Source organism: Hypomesus transpacificus, unplaced genomic scaffold, assembly GCF_021917145.1.
Source record: "Hypomesus transpacificus isolate Combined female unplaced genomic scaffold, fHypTra1 scaffold_31, whole genome shotgun sequence".
Classification (NCBI taxonomy): domain Eukaryota; kingdom Metazoa; phylum Chordata; class Actinopteri; order Osmeriformes; family Osmeridae; genus Hypomesus; species Hypomesus transpacificus.
Genome location: NW_025813837.1, coordinates 1091952 through 1108275, shown reverse-complemented (window position 1 = coordinate 1108275; position 16324 = coordinate 1091952). Strand labels below are relative to the sequence as shown.

The following is a 16324-nucleotide window of genomic DNA, read 5'->3' as shown; positions in this document are numbered from 1 at the left end:
CGTTTCTGCTTGTTCTGCTCTAAATTGGACTGCCTTCAGATTTCCATTTTGCAATTCTATGTGTCCTACCTGGAATGAAACCTTTGGAAGTAATATAACACAAATTATACGCTATTTTTAACTCGAGTATATTTAAAGTCATAATGAAGCTCATCATTTGAGAAGATACGCCAATAAACCAGCAGCGACCAGTACTCACATGGCCCACCAGGCGGCGCCTCCACTGACATGACGTGGCCACTTTCCTCTCCGAACCCAACAAAGCTTTCGCTCCGAGGCTCCGGGCATCCTTGTCTGCAGTGGGGTTTAACATCAGTCCTTTTTATTGGATTAAAAGCGAATGCAACTTCGAGGGCCGAGTCACGTTAGTCAACAGTCCAGACCTACGATACTGGGTGGAAAAATACGTTGCTGGGAGTTTGAGGTTAGTGCTGTCAGTAAGTATATATGGCACTGTCACCGAGTGACCCCCCTGCGGAAATAGCCAGATGTGTAGCTAACTAGCTAGTAGCTAGCTTGGCAGATGTAGCTAGATTCAGCTTAGCCTAACTCCGAGCTTTCAGTGTTGCTTATGCTACGTACTGTACAGCAGAAATGCTAGGGCTCCTGTAAGCTGGGTGTATTGATTGGCGTTGTCCTATCACTCAGTGTATTTAGTCTGTACATTTGTTCAACACTTCCAATCAACTGAAGTCGACTCTACTAGATCTGTTAGGGGTCTAGTAGTCTACCGGCATTTTTTAACCGGTCTCTTCAAATGGTAAAATTTCGGAAACAAGACTACAAATTCACACCCTCAGTCTTGAAACTGTAAGTAGCTGTGTATTTCTGTGTCTAGTTCATCTGCGTAAAGTGAAGAAAAGCGTTCCTCTTTCTCCAAGCTTAGGAGAAGATGCCGGTGGTCTGAACCAGAGCATTGGAGAGAAGAGCCCAGTAAAGTGCCTGACCTGGACACCCCGCTGAGCGGCGAGATGAAGAGGAATATCCTGCTGTCCGAGTTGTCTGTCAGACTGGCTCTACTGGTTGTCTTCCTGTTAGTAGAAAAATGGCTTCTGGTTGCTTGCATCATTTTGTTTTTTTATGTGGAAGTTTTGGTGATCTTATCTTACCCGTCGGCGTGTGTGTGTGCGTGAATGTTTGTGCGTGTGTGTGTACGTGCGTGTGTGTGTCAGAGTGACAGAGCAGCTTCCCCCCTTCCACCGCCAGATTCAACCGGAAGAAATGTGGTTGTACAAGTTCCACCCAGTGAAGAGAGATCACATTCCCACCTCTCTCATGTTTGTGAGTATTGTCTGTGTGTGTGTGTGTCTGTGTTTCTGTGCGTGTCAAGATTGAGTGTCTGTGAGTATTAGGTTAGTGTGTGTGTCTGTGTTTCTGTGCGTGTCAAGATTGAGTGTCTGTGAATATTAGATTTGTGTGTGTGTCTGTGTGTGTATCGTGTGTAAATATCTATGTGAGGTGTGTGGAGTACGACTATGACCACGCCGTGTCGAGTTCAAACTCCTGCACCAGTTATGTAACAAACACTGATGCAGATCCCTGGCTCACTATCATTCTAAGTCACATCCCTCACCATCCACTGACACTACACCTCTCTCCTTCTCCCACACACGTCAACACACGCAGAACCAATGCACATCATACACGACGCGCCATGACACACTTAACTGCCTCCGACCACATCCACTCCACTGACTTGCGACCTGTGTTCTCTCGTCCAATCAGGCCGTGGCGTTCTTCACCCCTCTCTTGGTGATCCTGCTGTTTGTTGTCCTGGGGAAGGCGGAGCGAGGGGATGTGAGGGAGGGGTCTCTGGGTAAGGGCCTGCGACGACACGCAGAGTGGCGTGTTTGACCTGACTGCTGATACCTCACCAAGCCTGTAATACACCATCCCGGTTCGTGATGTTGTCCTCACGTGCGTGAATGCACTCGATCTGCAGTCATAGGCTCTACCGATGGGCCGTCCTGTTTGACGGGTTAAGGACGGGCTGTTCTGATCTCATGCTGTGCAGACTGGTTGTCAGAGTTCAAACAGTGTTACTAGGATAAACAGTAAAACTAGGCACATGTAGTAGGCTGTAAACGGAAATCCAGGAAGTGTGATGTGCTGTCTTGGGGTGGGTTGGAGATAAGAAGCTTTCTTCCTGTGTTTCTCAGCGGTGAGCCTGACCCTGGTGTTGAACGGAGTAGTGACCAACGCCATCAAGCTGGCTGTGGGCAGGTGAGTTACCTTCATCAAGAGATGTGTGTTTCAAGTTTTTTACTGTCAGGTGCACAGAATAACACAAGGTCAGACTGGGCACTGAAATTCTTGGGACAAGACAACGCAAAGCAACCTGGCATAACATATAAGTACTAAGAGCATAGATTACATCTATGAGTGTGGGAACTGTTCATGCAAATGTCTGTGGTTTGAATACTGGATGTCATGCGTGTGTGTGTGTGTGTGTGCGTTCCTGCTCTAGGCCGAGACCAGACTTCTTCTATCGTTGCTTCCCCGATGGACAGATGAACCAGGAACTGCACTGCAGCGGTGACCCGGAAGTGGTCATCGAAGGCAGGAAGAGCTTCCCCAGTGGACACTCCTCCTGTAAGAGACACTCTGATTGGCTGTTCGTGGGCCCTCCTGGGGCAACATTAAGGCAGGCTGGGAGCTGAGTAGAGTTTTAGCCGCAGGGTTGTTACATCCTGTGTGTGTTGCTGATGCTCTCTTTTTTTCTGATCCACTTTTTTTTCTCTCTCTCTCTCTTTCTCTCTTTCTCTCTCTCTCTTTTATGCTCGCACTTCACTTCCCATTCTCAATCACGTTTGTATCCACCCTCTCTCCTGTCTCCTTCCCTCTTTTGATTCCAACACCTTTGCCCCTCTTTACCCTGTCCCCCGCTCCCTCCTCTCTCTCTCTCTCTCTCCCCCCCTCCTCTCTATCAACGGTTCTCCATCCCTTACTTCTCCCCTCATCGCCCTCCCTCCTCTCACTCATCACTTCCCCCTCCTTTTTTCTCCTCTTCCCCTCTCTTCCCTCTCCCTCTATTCCCCCCCCCCCCCCACCACCCCTCCCCCCCAGTTGCGTTTGCAGGGCTGGGCTTCACAGCGCTGTACGTGGGGGGGAAGCTGCGCTGCTTCAGCCCGGCGGGGCGTGGCCAGGCCTGGCGCCTGTGCGCCTTCCTCAGCCCCCTGCTGCTGGCCGTGCTCATCGCCCTCTCCAGGACGTGCGACTACAAGCACCACTGGCAAGGTGAGGATGAGGGAGATCGGGCTCGTTCGCTGCCCGCGGGCTGCACTGGGATTCGATTTGCATTGCTTGTGACAGCATGATGGCGTGTGTGTGTGTGGTGGGTGTGTGTGTGTTTGTGCGTTGCTCATGACTGCATGATAGTGTGCTCGTGTGTGTGCTCTCTCTCACCTCTGTACTCCCCCCCCCCCCCCCCCCCCCCCCCCCCCCCCCCCCCCTCTCTCCTCTGTGCAGATGTGCTGGTGGGCTCAGCCCTGGGCATGCTGTTCTCCTGGCTGTGCTACAGACAGCACTACCCCTCCCTGCAGGATCCAGACTGCCACCGGCCCCTACGCCACCGCGAGGCCGTGCCCTCCAAGCAGGAGCGCAAGCTGGCCAACTCCAACTACATACTGCCCCTGTAGCACTGCTGCCCTAGTCCACAGCTCCCCTGGTCCACATCTCCCCTGGTCCACATCTCCCCTGGTCCACAGCTCCCCTGGTCCACATCTCCCCTGGTCCACAGCTCCCCTGGTCCACATCTCCCCTGGTCCACATCTCCCCTGGTCCACAGCTCCCCTGGTCCACATCTCCCCTGGTCCACATCTCCCCTGGTCCACAGCTCCCCTGGTCCACATCTCCCCTGGTCCACAGCTCCCCTGGTCCACATCTCCCCTGGTCCACATCTCCCCTGGTCCACAGCTCCCCTGGTCCACAGCTCCCCTGGTCCACAGCTCCCCTGGTCCACATCTCCCCTGGTCCACAGCTCCCCTGGTCCACATCTCCCCTGGTCCACATCTCCCCTGGTCCACATCTCCCCTGGTCCACAGCTCCCCTGGTCCACAGCTCCCCTGGTCCACAGCTCCCCTGGTCCACATCTCCCCTGGTCCACAGCTCCCCTGGTCCACGCTTTCCCCTATCCACTACATACATGCAAATCTTCATGTTCCACCACTCCATCTGATCCACAGTATCCAAACTGAGCGTCTCGCACCACGCTCTGCCACTGACCCACCTCTTACCGGGTCTGGAACACGCTCCACCAGCTGGTGGGACACTGAGGGGAGGGGGACGGGGGGGGGACTGGTCTGAAGGGTATCTGGGTTTTGAGGTGGCTGCTTTGAGGGGTACGTGTGGGACCTGCGTGGAGCTCCTCTCTCCCTCTGCCTCTTCTGAAAGTGCTTCCTGCTGCTGCTTATCGACGACAAACAGCTCACACAGAATCCTGGTTCTCATCCTGGGGAACATTTCGCCCTGACAGAAACCTGATGCGAATTACAACAGGGAGACGCACGCTGGCACACAGGGCTCGCACACACACACACACACACCGCCCAGAGAAACCATGAAGTGATGGATGATGACACTTGACACCAACACCCTCACCTGCATAGCTTATCAGTGTTGCAGAACTCACCCGTCTGGTGTTGCCAGGTCAGTGATTCCTGCAGGGGAGTCCACGGTGGAAGCCGTTGGTATGTGGTGCTAAGACTCCCAGGGCTGCACCTGGGGCGGCCTGAGGGTCCTGTTGGCAGGCAGGTTACTAGAGCACTTAACCGTTAAATCAGGGTTTCACATCTCTCCTATCTACATATTGTATTTCTAAGCAGGAAGTGCTTCTGTTGTGCGTGGATTCTACTCGCATTCAAGTTTATCTGTTTTTTTTTTCTTTTTCTTCCTCCAACTGTGTCAGCGGTTCTGGAAGCAGTGGGACATACCACAAGGCAACGTCGGCTTTATACGGCTCAAAGTTTGTACTTGCGGGACCATTCGTTTCGATTCCGTTTCGCTGGACGGGGGAGTGCGAAATCAAGCGTCCCCCTTGGGGATCGTCCTCGGCCTGATCCCGTCCAATCAGAACGCTCAGCCGAAGCTCCAGACGGACGTGTGCCTTTCGACGTCACCGTCTTCCTCTCTTGACCTCTGACCCTGACCACTGCATGAAAACTATACCCACAAATACTGTATATGTATGCCCTACGTCCTCTCCTGTGGTATACAGACTGCCTAGGTCAAGGGGCAGCTTTGGAGGTGAGTGGGGTCACTTCCCCCTTCCTGACTCTCTGCTCATGATGATTGTCTTCAATAAGTGATCATCATGTAGGTTAAACCACTCCAATAGGTATGTAGTTTGTTGTCAATGCTTGTGATTATTGTTTTTGTTTAGTTTTTTTACTCATTATGTGGTTGTATGTCATGCTTTTCTTTTTTTGTGAAGTGTTGCCTGGTGATGAAGTGTGTCTGGGGTGGGATCGTGTCTGTAGCCGAACCAATCGCGTGAAACGGAATTATTCCATCTGTGAAACGGAATTTGTCTGTCTGGAATGAGAGGGTGAAGGGGGGGAGAAAATAATCTTTTTGCAGATTAATTGTATTTATCCAAGTTTATTCTATTGGTCATATTTATAAGAATTTCAACATTTGTATGATGTATTAGAATTATGATTTCGATATGAGTGGGGAAGACTAGGCATGAATGTAATTCACATTAAGCCAATCTGTTATTTTCCTTCACACAGAAGGGAGTTACACAGTTGTCTCTTTTAGGATTTATGAGTTGCTAGATTTCTCATGTTTGTTGACTCGCTGCCCCTCTGCTGAAACTGATAATAAAGTATTTTTAAACCTGGTCCACTGTTCGACACCAGCAGAACTAGCCTGGCTTGGCTTTTTCTGTTTCCATGGGGATCGCTGTTCACGGTGGAGAGGGGTGATGCTGTATACACCATTCTAATGGACATTTTGACCTGCGGACGTTGTTCTGCTCTGTTGTACGTCAGCTTGTAGAGGACACTGATTTATTCACCGTCACGTTGTCCTAAAAGTGTATGTTCTTCTGGATTTCTTGGTGACACTGAGGTTTTCTTAATAAAAATTATCATATCCACAGCATGGTTACCTTCTTGTTAAATATACATCATGTGTCAGTAATATAAACGTTTGCCTCGGTAAGCATTGGAAACCTATGGCACACGTATTTATTATATTAGTATGAATAATTGGTATGTGTTTTTTAAATAATTAAATAAATAAACAGGCCTTGGGTTAGTCGAAAGGGTTAAACTTCTCACTGGTTCCTTGACGTTCATTGGTCACTTCCTGACAACTCATTGGTTGTTCTAAACTCTGGATTTGGCGCCGTATTTCTAACAAGGAAATAAACGCATAACAAAAAAACTCGGCAGCAAACGAAGTAGTTAACCAGCTTGCCTCAAGTACAGTATACAAATTATTTTTTGTTTTCGTTTCTGCTCCACAGTCCTGAAAATCCATAATGTTCGTGACGGACATTAAAAAAGAGTTCTACGATGTTGTTGTCAACCAGGTCAGCGCACTTTCTTTCCAACTAGGAGGACAAGCATAGAGCTAATGTGTGTAGCTGACTAGCTTAGCAGTGTGAATAATGGTTTGTAAGTCCGCGTTTGTACTTGAATTAACTTATTATCATATCTGTTCTTCCAGAGAGTCGCACTGTTGGTCGCGTCGGACATAGATGCCCTGTGCGCCTGTAAGATACTGCAGGTAATGCCTACCCCGTCAATTGACAATGCCTTTCGGTGTAGTTAATTCGCTAGCTGACGTTTGTTAAAGTGGATAAATGAGAACAATTCATTAATGAACTGCAAGACACAAAAAGTAGCTTTAGCTCCAAGAAGCTCCAAGAAGAAAAGACAAATATACTAGTATTCCCACAATAACTTACTCAGTCAACACCGCTTTTGGCCTTGGACATCGAAAGGGTGTTGTTACTGAGTGCTTTAAATGAGTTAATGACAGTAGGCTGCTTTCTTACATGTATTCCACAGGCGCTGTTTCAGTGCGACCAGGTGCAGTACACCTTGGTGCCCGTCTCAGGTTGGCAGGACTTGGGCACAGCCTTCATGGAACACAAGGAGCAGGTGAGCTATTGTCACCATCCAGAGCGTCCTTTCTACGCATCTTGATTGAATATGTGAAATACGTGAAATACTCATGTTTTTTTTTTTTTTCTTCTCTAGATTAGTTTCACATTTTTGATGTTATGCTCGGTCGGCTTGCTGTCGCTTCAGATTTTAGAGATGTTTTCTTTGAACAGGTCGTCGTATCCTGCCTCAGGACTCCTGGCGTATACCATGCCAAAAATGTTTGGATTTAATGTGACATGCTATGTAAAGTGGGTTGCCGCGGCGACTAAACCGTCCCCTCTCCGTTCCCCCCCCCCCCCCCAGTTCCGTTATTTCGTCCTGATCAACTGCGGCGCCAACGTGGACCTGCTGGAGACGCTGCAGCCCGACGAAGACTCCGTCTTCTTCATCTGTGACACGCACCGCCCCGTGGATGTGGTCAACGTCTACAACGACAGCCAGGTCAGGGGTCACGGACGCTTGGTCCCGTGCGTTTGGACGCGTGAAAAGGACCGTCCGTCGTTGTGAAGCGGAGCTTCTGCTGCTGTCTTACGAGATGTATATATTTTTTTTCCCCACAATCCTCGTCTGCGCAGGTGAAGCTGCTGATCAAGCAGGACGACGACCTGGACGTGCCCTCGTACGACGACATCTTCCGCGAGGACGAGGAGGAGGAGGGAGAGGGCGGCGGGGACTCCGGGAACGAGAGCGAAGCCGGCTCGGAGCCTTCCGGGAAACGGAGGCGGTTCGATGAGGTAGGCCGGAGGTCCCGGAGCACGCTCACGACTCGTAGGATGCTTGGTTGCTCGTGGGGCCTGTCAGTCAAATGGGGGGGAGGCGGGACTTCCTTTTCTGTGATTTGCCATCGTGTGTTTGTTATTGTCTCTCTGTTATCGTCCTCATTATGACCTGTGTCCTACAGGGAGCTGTGGAGCGGAGGATTGAGCGCCAGAGGGCGAAGAGGGAGTGGGAGGCTCGCAGGTGAGATGAGTCAGCGAAACTCTCTCCTACACGGCGTCCATTTGAGTTTCAGACTGAGTTCAGCCGGATCCTGTGCAGCCCCGTTGTTGTTTTCCCTCACATATGTCATCCTTGTTGTTGTTGATCTTACTTGTTTGTCGCTGTCCTCCCATGCTCGCCATTCCCCCTCCCCCCCAGGCGAGAGATCCTGTTTGACTACGAGCAGTACGAATACCACGGCACCTCAGTGAGTAGGCTCTGTTTTTAACCTTTGACCTCCCCAGGGGGGGGGGGTCCGCTTCCTCTCTCTCTGCCACGCCAGTCAGATCCACCAGACACACAAGCACACCAGGGGCCCTGTTCCATAAAGCAAGGGAAAAGTAACTTGACGTAAGCCTGGCTTATTGGGCAAACTCTCTTCATGGAACGGGCCCCCGCGTTTGTCGCTACACTGGAGCCGTAGCCTGCGTACCAGGGCGGGGCTTAATCTGCTGTTTTCTGACAGGCTGCCATGGTGATCTTCGAGCTGGCCTGGGTGCTGACCAAAGACACCAAGGACATGCTGTGGTAAGCACCCATTACTGAGGGGGGGGGCAGGAGGTGACTGAGGTCTATGTGGTTTAAGAGAGACTTGTAGAGCCATGGAAAGAGAGGCAAGTCTGAGGGTGTCTGTTTTCTGGGGGCCTGAGAACCGCTGGTGTAGAGAACACAGGGAAGGGTGGGTGTGTGTGTGTGTGTGGTGGGCTGGTGACCGTTCTGTCTGTTCTCTGTAGGTGGGCCGTCATTGGACTGACCGACCAGTGGGTTCACGACAAAATCACTCAGTAAGAGCCCTCTAACTGTACTCCGCTGCACTGGAACACATAACGTCCTTTCACACACACATACACACACGGCCCTGACATGCGTGCCCGTGTGTCCAGTATGAAGTACGTGACGGACATCGCCACCCTGCAGCGCCACGTGTCCCGTCACAACCACCGGAACGAGGACGAGGAGAACTCGCTCTCCATCGACTGCATGAGGATCTCCTTCGAGTACGAGTATCCTTCATCCCCAGCCTTCAGGCCTTCATCTCCCCCTCTACGCTCTCTGACTCCCCTGGCTCTACTCTCTCTGATTCTACTGCCTCTACTTTCCCTGACGCCCCTGGCTCTACTCTATATGGCACTGGCTCTACTGTCTCTGACTCCACTGCCTCTACTCTCACTGTCTCTACTCTCTCTGACTCTACTGCCTCTACTCTCCCTGACTCCCCTGTCTTTACTCTCTATGCCTTTACTCTCACTGTCTCTGCTCTCTGACTACTGTCCCTACTTTCTGTCTCTACTCTCTGACTCAAACTCGTCTTGTCCTTCTACCAAACCTTTTGTCTCTCCCTCCTCTCTCTCTCTCGTTCTGTCTCTGTGTGTGTGTCTCTCTGTTTCCACGTGCCCTTTGAACCCCTTGACCCCTGACCCCAGCCTGCGCCTGACGCTCTACCAGCACTGGTCGCTGTACGAGAGCATCTGTAACTCCTGCTACACCTCCTGCAACTTCAAGCTGTGGTCCATGCACGGCCAGAAGAAGCTGCAGGAGTTCCTGGCTGACATGGGGTAGGACAGGGGGCGGGCTGGGGGGGTTGGGGTCTCCCCTGGGGTAGGACTGGTGGGGTAGAACCACCGTTGGGGTTAGGACTGCATGGGTTAGGCTGGTGGGGGTAGGACTGGTAAAGGGAGGGAGAGTTCATTCCTATCATGCCACTGACCAGCTGGGATAGTTTAGGGTTGAGATGTAACGTGCCTTCCTCCTCCTCCTCCCTGCTTCCAGGCTACCGCTGAAGCAGGTGCGTCAGAAGTTCAACTCCATGGACATGTCCATCAAGGAGAACCTGCGAGAGGTCATAGAGGAGTCCGCCAATAAATACGGGTAGGAGTCTTCAGTAGAACACGGGTCGAGGCCCCACAGCCTGGGTCATGTCTGTGTGTGGAGCTTTATCTCGCTCTGTCTCGCTCTCTCGCTCTCTCTCTGTCTCGCCTGCCCTCCCAATTCCTCCTCCATCTCCCCCAGCATGAAGGACATCCGGATCCAGACGTTTGGCGTCCATTTTGGTTTCAAGAACCGTTTCCTGGCCAGCGACATGGTGCACGCCGCCGCCGCCCTGCTGGAGAGCACGGAGAAGGACGAGGGGGCCGGGGACAACTTCATCAAAGCCCTGGACTGCCTGTCCAGGTCCGCACACGCACACACGCATCACACAGTACATCTAGAGCTCACACTTGTTCCAGACTGTCCACTCTTCTGAATGGAGACGCCCTAACTTGTCACATGGCGGAGAGACTGATATGACACAGCACCGTGTCACTGTGGTTTCTGGAAACAGATTGCCGAAGAACCGTCTGTCTTGCTCACCTCTCTCTCCCTCTTCCTTTTCTCCCTCTTTCTTCCTGTCTTACCTGTCTCTCTCTCCCCTCGCCTCTCCCTCTCTCTGTCTCTCCCCCTCCCTCTGCAGGAGTAACTTGGAGGGGCTCCATCTGGGGATAGAGCAGGCTAAGAGGAAGCTGATGGCCGTCCAGCAGACTGTGGCCAGCTGCATCTGCACCAACCTCATCCTGTCCCAGGGCCCCTTCCTCTACTGCTACCTCATGGAGGTGTGTCTCTCTCTGTGTGTGTGTGTGTGTGTGTGTGTAATGTTTGAGGGAGAAAGACAGACACAGAGAGTGTGTGTTTGTGTGAGAAGTAGTAGTAGATCTTGAGGTGGTTTTTGCCTCTGTGTGTGTGCAGGGTACCCCTGATGTGAAGCTGTTCTCAAAGCCCATGGCTCTAACTCTGCTCTGCAAGTACCTCCTCAAAGCCTTTGTCCGTTCGGTGAGTCATACCTCTCACACACACACACAAACACACACAGGCTACACACCCATCCCCTGCTCCCGCCTCATCAGTCCAGCCATCTTTCTCCCTCCTCAACGCATAACAACTGCTATATGATTGACAGGTCAATGATGGTAGTTCTACCAGAACGGGGTGGTTCCCCCTCTTCCTCTGTGGTTTCCTGTCTTGCATCCGTTACTTACATCTCTGCCTGGTGTTCTTCTTCCGTCTCCCCCCCCCAGACCAGGAACAAGCGCTGTAAGCTGCTGCCCCTCATCATAGCGGCGCCCATGAAGGCCGAGCAGGGCACCGTCATCGTCCTGGGCATCCCCCCGGAGTCGGAGACCTCCGACAAGAAGAAGTGAGGAGACGCTTCCTGTTGGTCCGCTGTGGAAGCCCCTCTGTGAGCGGACAGGTGCTCGCGATTTTTGTCCTCTCGCCCCTCACCTTTTTTCTCTTCCCCCTCCTCCGCTTTCTTCTTTTCCTCTCTCCCTCCCTCTACCTCTCCTTCTCCTCCTCTTTCTATCTCTCTCTCTCTCTCTCCTGTAGTTTCTTCGGCAGGGCGTTTGAGAAGGCTGCAGAGAGCACGAGCTCCAGAACGTTACACGACCACTTCAACACGTCCAGTAAGTCTCTGCTGGGGAAGACGCCACGCTGACCTGGGGACTCTGGTCCGCCTATTCTGACTTTGAACACTAGGGGGCAGACGTGACATGTCGATGGTTAAGCAGCTGGATTCTAGACAGATATGGGGTTCGACACCCAGTCAAACGATCGGTCGGGAACTCTAATGTACTCTCTGAGTTTACTCATTTGTCTGTTTTCCGAGCTGATTGCGTTCATACAAATATTGAGTGGCTTTTTGGGGGGCAATTGATTTGAAATGGTAAGTTCGCTTTTTGGGTCGTGACCTCTCTTTCTGCGTGTCTAGTCGTAGAGCTGAAGATGGAGGACCGGAGCAAGTTCCTGGACGCGCTGGTCACCCTGCTGTCCTAAACACAGCAGGGACCCTTCTGACTGGACCAGGACGCACGACAACCAAGCCGACGGATGGTCCGTGCCATGTGCATATTGTACAGCCATCTTGTAAATGTGTGTCCATTTTTAAATGTTTTAGCCCCATGTAAATAGTGCTCTTGTCTTTTTTTTTTCCCATTGTCTGAGTGTTAGTGTCCATATATCTATAATAAACGACATTGTAATGACCCGGCCTTGTCATCCTCTCCCTGTGTTCTGTACCTCCGTGGAGGGGGGGGAAGAGAGGGGGATTCTGGGTGCTGTAGTATGCAGTTGTGTTCAGGTTGAATGAAATACAAGGAGCAGTGGTGCAGAAATGAACAGACCATAAATATGTTGTATATGTAATGATTTACAATAACTTAGTAACTCAAATGGTAGAAGACACCTATGAATTGGAACTCACGGATTGATTCGTGGGTTCAAAGTAACACAAAGTTCAGTTAAAGAACGAGGCCTTCAAGATGCAACAATAGCGCGTCCTTCCTGGACGCTGTCAGGTCCTCTCTGGGCCAAAGGTGACTCGGGCAGCAGCTCCTGACCTTGACCACACTGCAGAACACAACTCCAGACCCCCCCCCCCCCTCCCCCTCCCATCTCTGGGCTCCGTCCAGCCAGCACAGGGGGGCCAGGAGGGTGGGTGGCTGGTCCTCTGCTGAGTGATCGAGGCTCTTATCACGCGCCAATCAGGCTGAGGTCGTGACCCGCCATGCGGAGAGGGTGCTAGGGTAGGTGGGTGTTGGTTCACAGGATATGTTGGCCTGGTTGTCATGGAGATGATCAAAACATGGAAGGCGCCGCAATGCCCTGAATATAAGGGGAGTGGGTAACATCACACCTTTGTGTGTGTAAATGCACACATTGTAAACACGATTGTATGCTCAGGTGCGTGCATTTAGTCGTGTGTGCGTGGCTGCTGTGCACTTGAGTGTGTGTGTGCGTCATTTCTCCTTTTTATTGCTCTGTGCTCTAATGAGAATGTCCATCCTGTTTCCTGCAGCTGGAATATCCAGCAGCACATGGTCACGTCATAACGGGGTGTGTTTACCAACACATTGCTGCTGCTGCAGCTCGTCAGACTGACCCAGGACCAGGCCCCTGGCCTCTGAGACTGACCCAGGACCAGGCCCCTATCCTCTCAGACTGACCCAGGACCAGGCCCCTACCCTCTGAGACTGACCCAGGACCAGGCCCCTACCCTCTCAAACTGACCCAGGACCAGGCCCCTGGCCTCTGAGACTGACCCAGAACCAGGCCCCTATCCTCTCAGACTGACCCAGGACCAGGCCCCTGCCCTCTGAGACTGACCCAGGACCAGGCCCCTACCCTCTCACACTGACCCAGGACCAGGCCCCTGGCCTCTGACACTGACCCAGGACCAGGCCCCTGCCCTCTGAGACTGACCCAGGACCAGGCCCCTGGCCTCTGAAACTGACCCAGGACCAGGCCCCTACTCTCTCAGACTGACCCAGAACCAGGCCCCTATCCTCTCAGACTGACCCAGGACCAGGCCCCTACCCTCTCACACTGACCCAGGACCAGGCCCCTATCCTCTCAGACTGACCCAGGACCAGGCCCCTGGCCTCTGAGACTGACCCAGAACCAGGCCCCTATCCTCTCAGACTGACCCAGGACCAGGCCCCTGCCCTCTGAGACTGACCCAGGACCAGGCCCCTACCCTCTCACACTGACCCAGGACCAGGCCCCTGGCCTCTGAGACTGACCCAGAACCAGGCCCCTGCCCTCTGAGACTGACCCAGGACCAGGCCCCTGGCCTCTGAAACTGACCCAGGACCAGGCCCCTATCCTCTCAGACTGACCCAGGACCAGGCCCCTGGCCTCTCAGACTGACCCAGGCCCCTGCCCTCTGAGACTGACCCAGGACCAGGCCCCTGCCCTCTCAGACTGACCCAGGACCAGGCCCCTGCCCTCTCAGACTGACCCAGGACCAGGCCCCTGCCCTCTCACTCTGACCCAGGACCTGGATCTCCAATGTAATCTGATTGCTCATGCAGAGCTGGTCTGAGGACAGCTTAGACAGCTCTCCAGGTCTGGGGTTAGAGCCCCAGTGTTTTAGGATGGCAGTCAGGCAAAGGGAACAGTCGGGCTGCATTGTACTCATTTATTATGTTTTCATTCGAATGTACGGAGACTGGCACATTTCATCCTGGGAACCAACTATTCCCTGGTGAGAAACAAAGCAGAGGTCTGCAAGTTTGTTGTACACTGCTGTACACATCGATATTTACCCTTCTAGATCCTTCTACATCCTCTGCTCAAACAACCATTCAGACACACACAAACACCCGCACCCACACGCGTACACAAACACACACACTAACATACACAAACACACCCAAACACATTGCACACAATGCAATTACAGGGTGGGGCTGGGTTATTACCTACAGAAGAGAGATGGACCAAGTCCAAATGAATGTTTACCAACAGAGTGGGGTTTTCCTTCTGTCTCTCTCTCTCTCTCTCTCTCTCTCTCTCTCTCTCTCTCTCTCTCTCTCTCTCTCTCTGTCTCTCTCTCTCTCTCTCCATAACTCTTCACTCTTCATCCTCCCATTTGGTTTCTTCAACCGCATCCGCCCATATCACTGCACCCATCCCCCTGTTCCTTCCTTCGACCTCTCCATCCCTCCATCCCCTCCTCCGCCCCCAGTGGTGTGGGGCCACTGGCCTTTACGCCGCTTTACCCTGGAGGAATGTTGCGCACACACCCACACACCCACACACACACACACAGTACACATACACACAACCACACATGCACCGATGTACACTCTCTTTTCACACCGACAAACATACCCAAGCACACACACAGACTCACACCGCACACAGACACACGCACACATATTTACAAGCAGGAGGGAGAGTCATATAGTGTGTTTGTGTGTGTGTGTGTTTGTGTGTGTGGTACGTGTGTGTGTGTGTGTGTCACACAAGGCCTCCCACTCTCAAGTTGCCTTTTCTTCACTGGACTTCTGATAAGCTGCTTAGAGCCTGACAAAACAACACTGTGTGTGTGTGTGTGTGTGTGGATGTGTGTGTGTGTGTGTGTGTGTGGATGTGTGTGTGTGTGTGTGTGTGTGTGTGTGTGGATGTGTGTGTGTGTTTGTGGATGTGTGTTTGTATGTGCGTGTGTGTCACTGTCGGTACTCTTTCCTTTCAATTCACACATTTTTCAAACGAGTGACTAGACAGTGATGCGTCTGGGCTCTTTGCTGGGTAACTGGCTTCATAAACGTCCGGTTTGGTTGATGGCTACCTAGTGGCACCTCCATCTTCCACTGTTTCGAAGACGGCAGAAATGGACCGGGAAGTGACCGGGAAGTGACCAGGACGTGACCAGTGCTCCCTGTGTGGTCATGTGTGAGGGCCACAGTCGTCACACTTCAGACTCCTTATTCACAACAACCCCCCCCTCCTTCCCTCTCTCTTTTTCTTGCTCTCTTCGTCGAAGCTTCCTTCTCCATCACCCTCTATATATGTCCGGCTATTTGCGTCCTCTTTCCTCATCCTGGCTTCTTCGTTTTTTTCTCTCTCCCCCCCCCCCCCTTCCTCCCCTTCTTTCTTCATTCCCCTCTCTCCATCTTTCCTTTTAAAGTAGGGTCCGCCGAGCTCTCTCTCCCCGTCTCCGACGGCCCCAGATTCCAAATGGGATTAGCCCTACTGGACGACCACAGACAAAGGCCCACAGCTGACTCTCTCCGCTCGTCGCTGTGTCACAGTTGAGGCGCGCACACACACACACACTGTTACAGGGAGCTCACGGGCACACACAAAGGCCCACAGCACACTCTCCCCCACACACCGTCTCTCATGCACACTTACGCACGCTCACATGTGCAAAAATACACTCTTAGACACACATACCGACTCTCTCACACACACATACGCATTCCACACCCAAGCACACGCTTAGGCTGTGATGGAGACATGCACGCTGATTCAATGTGATGGATGCTCACACTTTTTAAGGGACTGTTGTGGACACACACACACACACACACATACTGGTACATACCCACACTCCAAATGTCTCACAAACACAGGCTAAGCCCCCCCCCCCCACCTACAGTATTTCCAAATCCACCGTTGCTGCCCTTACCCCAGGCCTGTACCACAGCCACTGGCCCACTTCATCCCTCCTACAAACGGCCCCGGCTCAGCCGAGGGGGCCGAGGGGGCCCACCAGGACCCCGTCCTGCAGCGACGTCTGACTCCCGTGAAGTCTCTCCTTTTGTGGAGTCCCTCTCTTTGTAACGGTCTCGACCTCTGACCCCTGGTCCAGAAGAACTGAAGCAGAAGCCGCTCCTGGGGAGGGTCGTGGGGGGGTGGTGTTGGGGGGGGGGGGGGGGGGGGGGGCGGGCAGGTGGGGGAGGGGAGGC

At 52.6% G+C, this 16324-nt stretch overlaps 2 protein-coding genes across 6 annotated transcripts; both read left to right on the top strand.

Annotated features, from left to right (window-relative positions):
* The first annotated feature begins 219 nt into the window (after positions 1-219).
* plpp5 (phospholipid phosphatase 5) lies at positions 220-6100 on the top strand. Of its 5 annotated transcripts, XM_047015633.1 has the most exons (9): positions 220-424; positions 882-1033; positions 1173-1281; positions 1726-1816; positions 2160-2223; positions 2468-2592; positions 3067-3237; positions 3469-3651; positions 3732-6100. In XM_047015633.1, exons 1-8 carry the CDS (start codon positions 341-343, stop codon positions 3636-3638), a joined length of 966 nt encoding a protein of 321 aa, XP_046871589.1. In that variant the 5' UTR covers positions 220-340; the 3' UTR covers positions 3639-3651; positions 3732-6100. The 5 variants fall into 5 exon arrangements, with proteins under 5 accessions (XP_046871589.1, XP_046871588.1, XP_046871592.1 ...); XM_047015632.1 differs by having other exon boundaries at positions 221-424; positions 3469-6100; XM_047015636.1 differs by having other exon boundaries at positions 344-424; positions 887-1033; positions 3469-6100.
* A 255-nt stretch (positions 6101-6355) lies between these two features.
* cdc45 (CDC45 cell division cycle 45 homolog (S. cerevisiae)) lies at positions 6356-12112 on the top strand. The gene is made up of 18 exons (XM_047015823.1): positions 6356-6538; positions 6676-6735; positions 7020-7112; positions 7422-7559; positions 7694-7852; positions 8020-8078; positions 8256-8304; positions 8563-8624; positions 8831-8881; positions 8981-9100; positions 9521-9652; positions 9867-9965; positions 10107-10268; positions 10549-10687; positions 10821-10904; positions 11150-11268; positions 11457-11533; positions 11839-12112. The coding sequence occupies exons 1-18, from the start codon at positions 6488-6490 to the stop codon at positions 11901-11903; spliced, it is 1719 nt and encodes a 572-aa protein (XP_046871779.1). The 5' UTR covers positions 6356-6487; the 3' UTR covers positions 11904-12112.
* The last annotated feature ends 4212 nt before the right edge of the window (positions 12113-16324 follow it).

Bases quoted from the DNA above. Each gene is read 5' to 3' on its own strand.
- plpp5 (XM_047015633.1), top strand. From the start codon at position 341: ATGCAACTTCGAGGGCCGAGTCACGTTAGTCAACAGTCCAGACCTACG. The intron at 2,224-2,467 runs GTGAGTTACCTT...TTCCTGCTCTAG, and splicing joins ATCAAGCTGGCTGTGGGCAG to GCCGAGACCAGACTTCTTCT. The intron at 3,238-3,468 runs GTGAGGATGAGG...TCCTCTGTGCAG, and splicing joins CTACAAGCACCACTGGCAAG to ATGTGCTGGTGGGCTCAGCC.
- cdc45 (XM_047015823.1), top strand. From the start codon at position 6,488: ATGTTCGTGACGGACATTAAAAAAGAGTTCTACGATGTTGTTGTCAAC. The intron at 8,882-8,980 runs GTAAGAGCCCTC...CCGTGTGTCCAG, and splicing joins GTTCACGACAAAATCACTCA to TATGAAGTACGTGACGGACA. The intron at 9,653-9,866 runs GTAGGACAGGGG...CCCTGCTTCCAG, and splicing joins GAGTTCCTGGCTGACATGGG to GCTACCGCTGAAGCAGGTGC.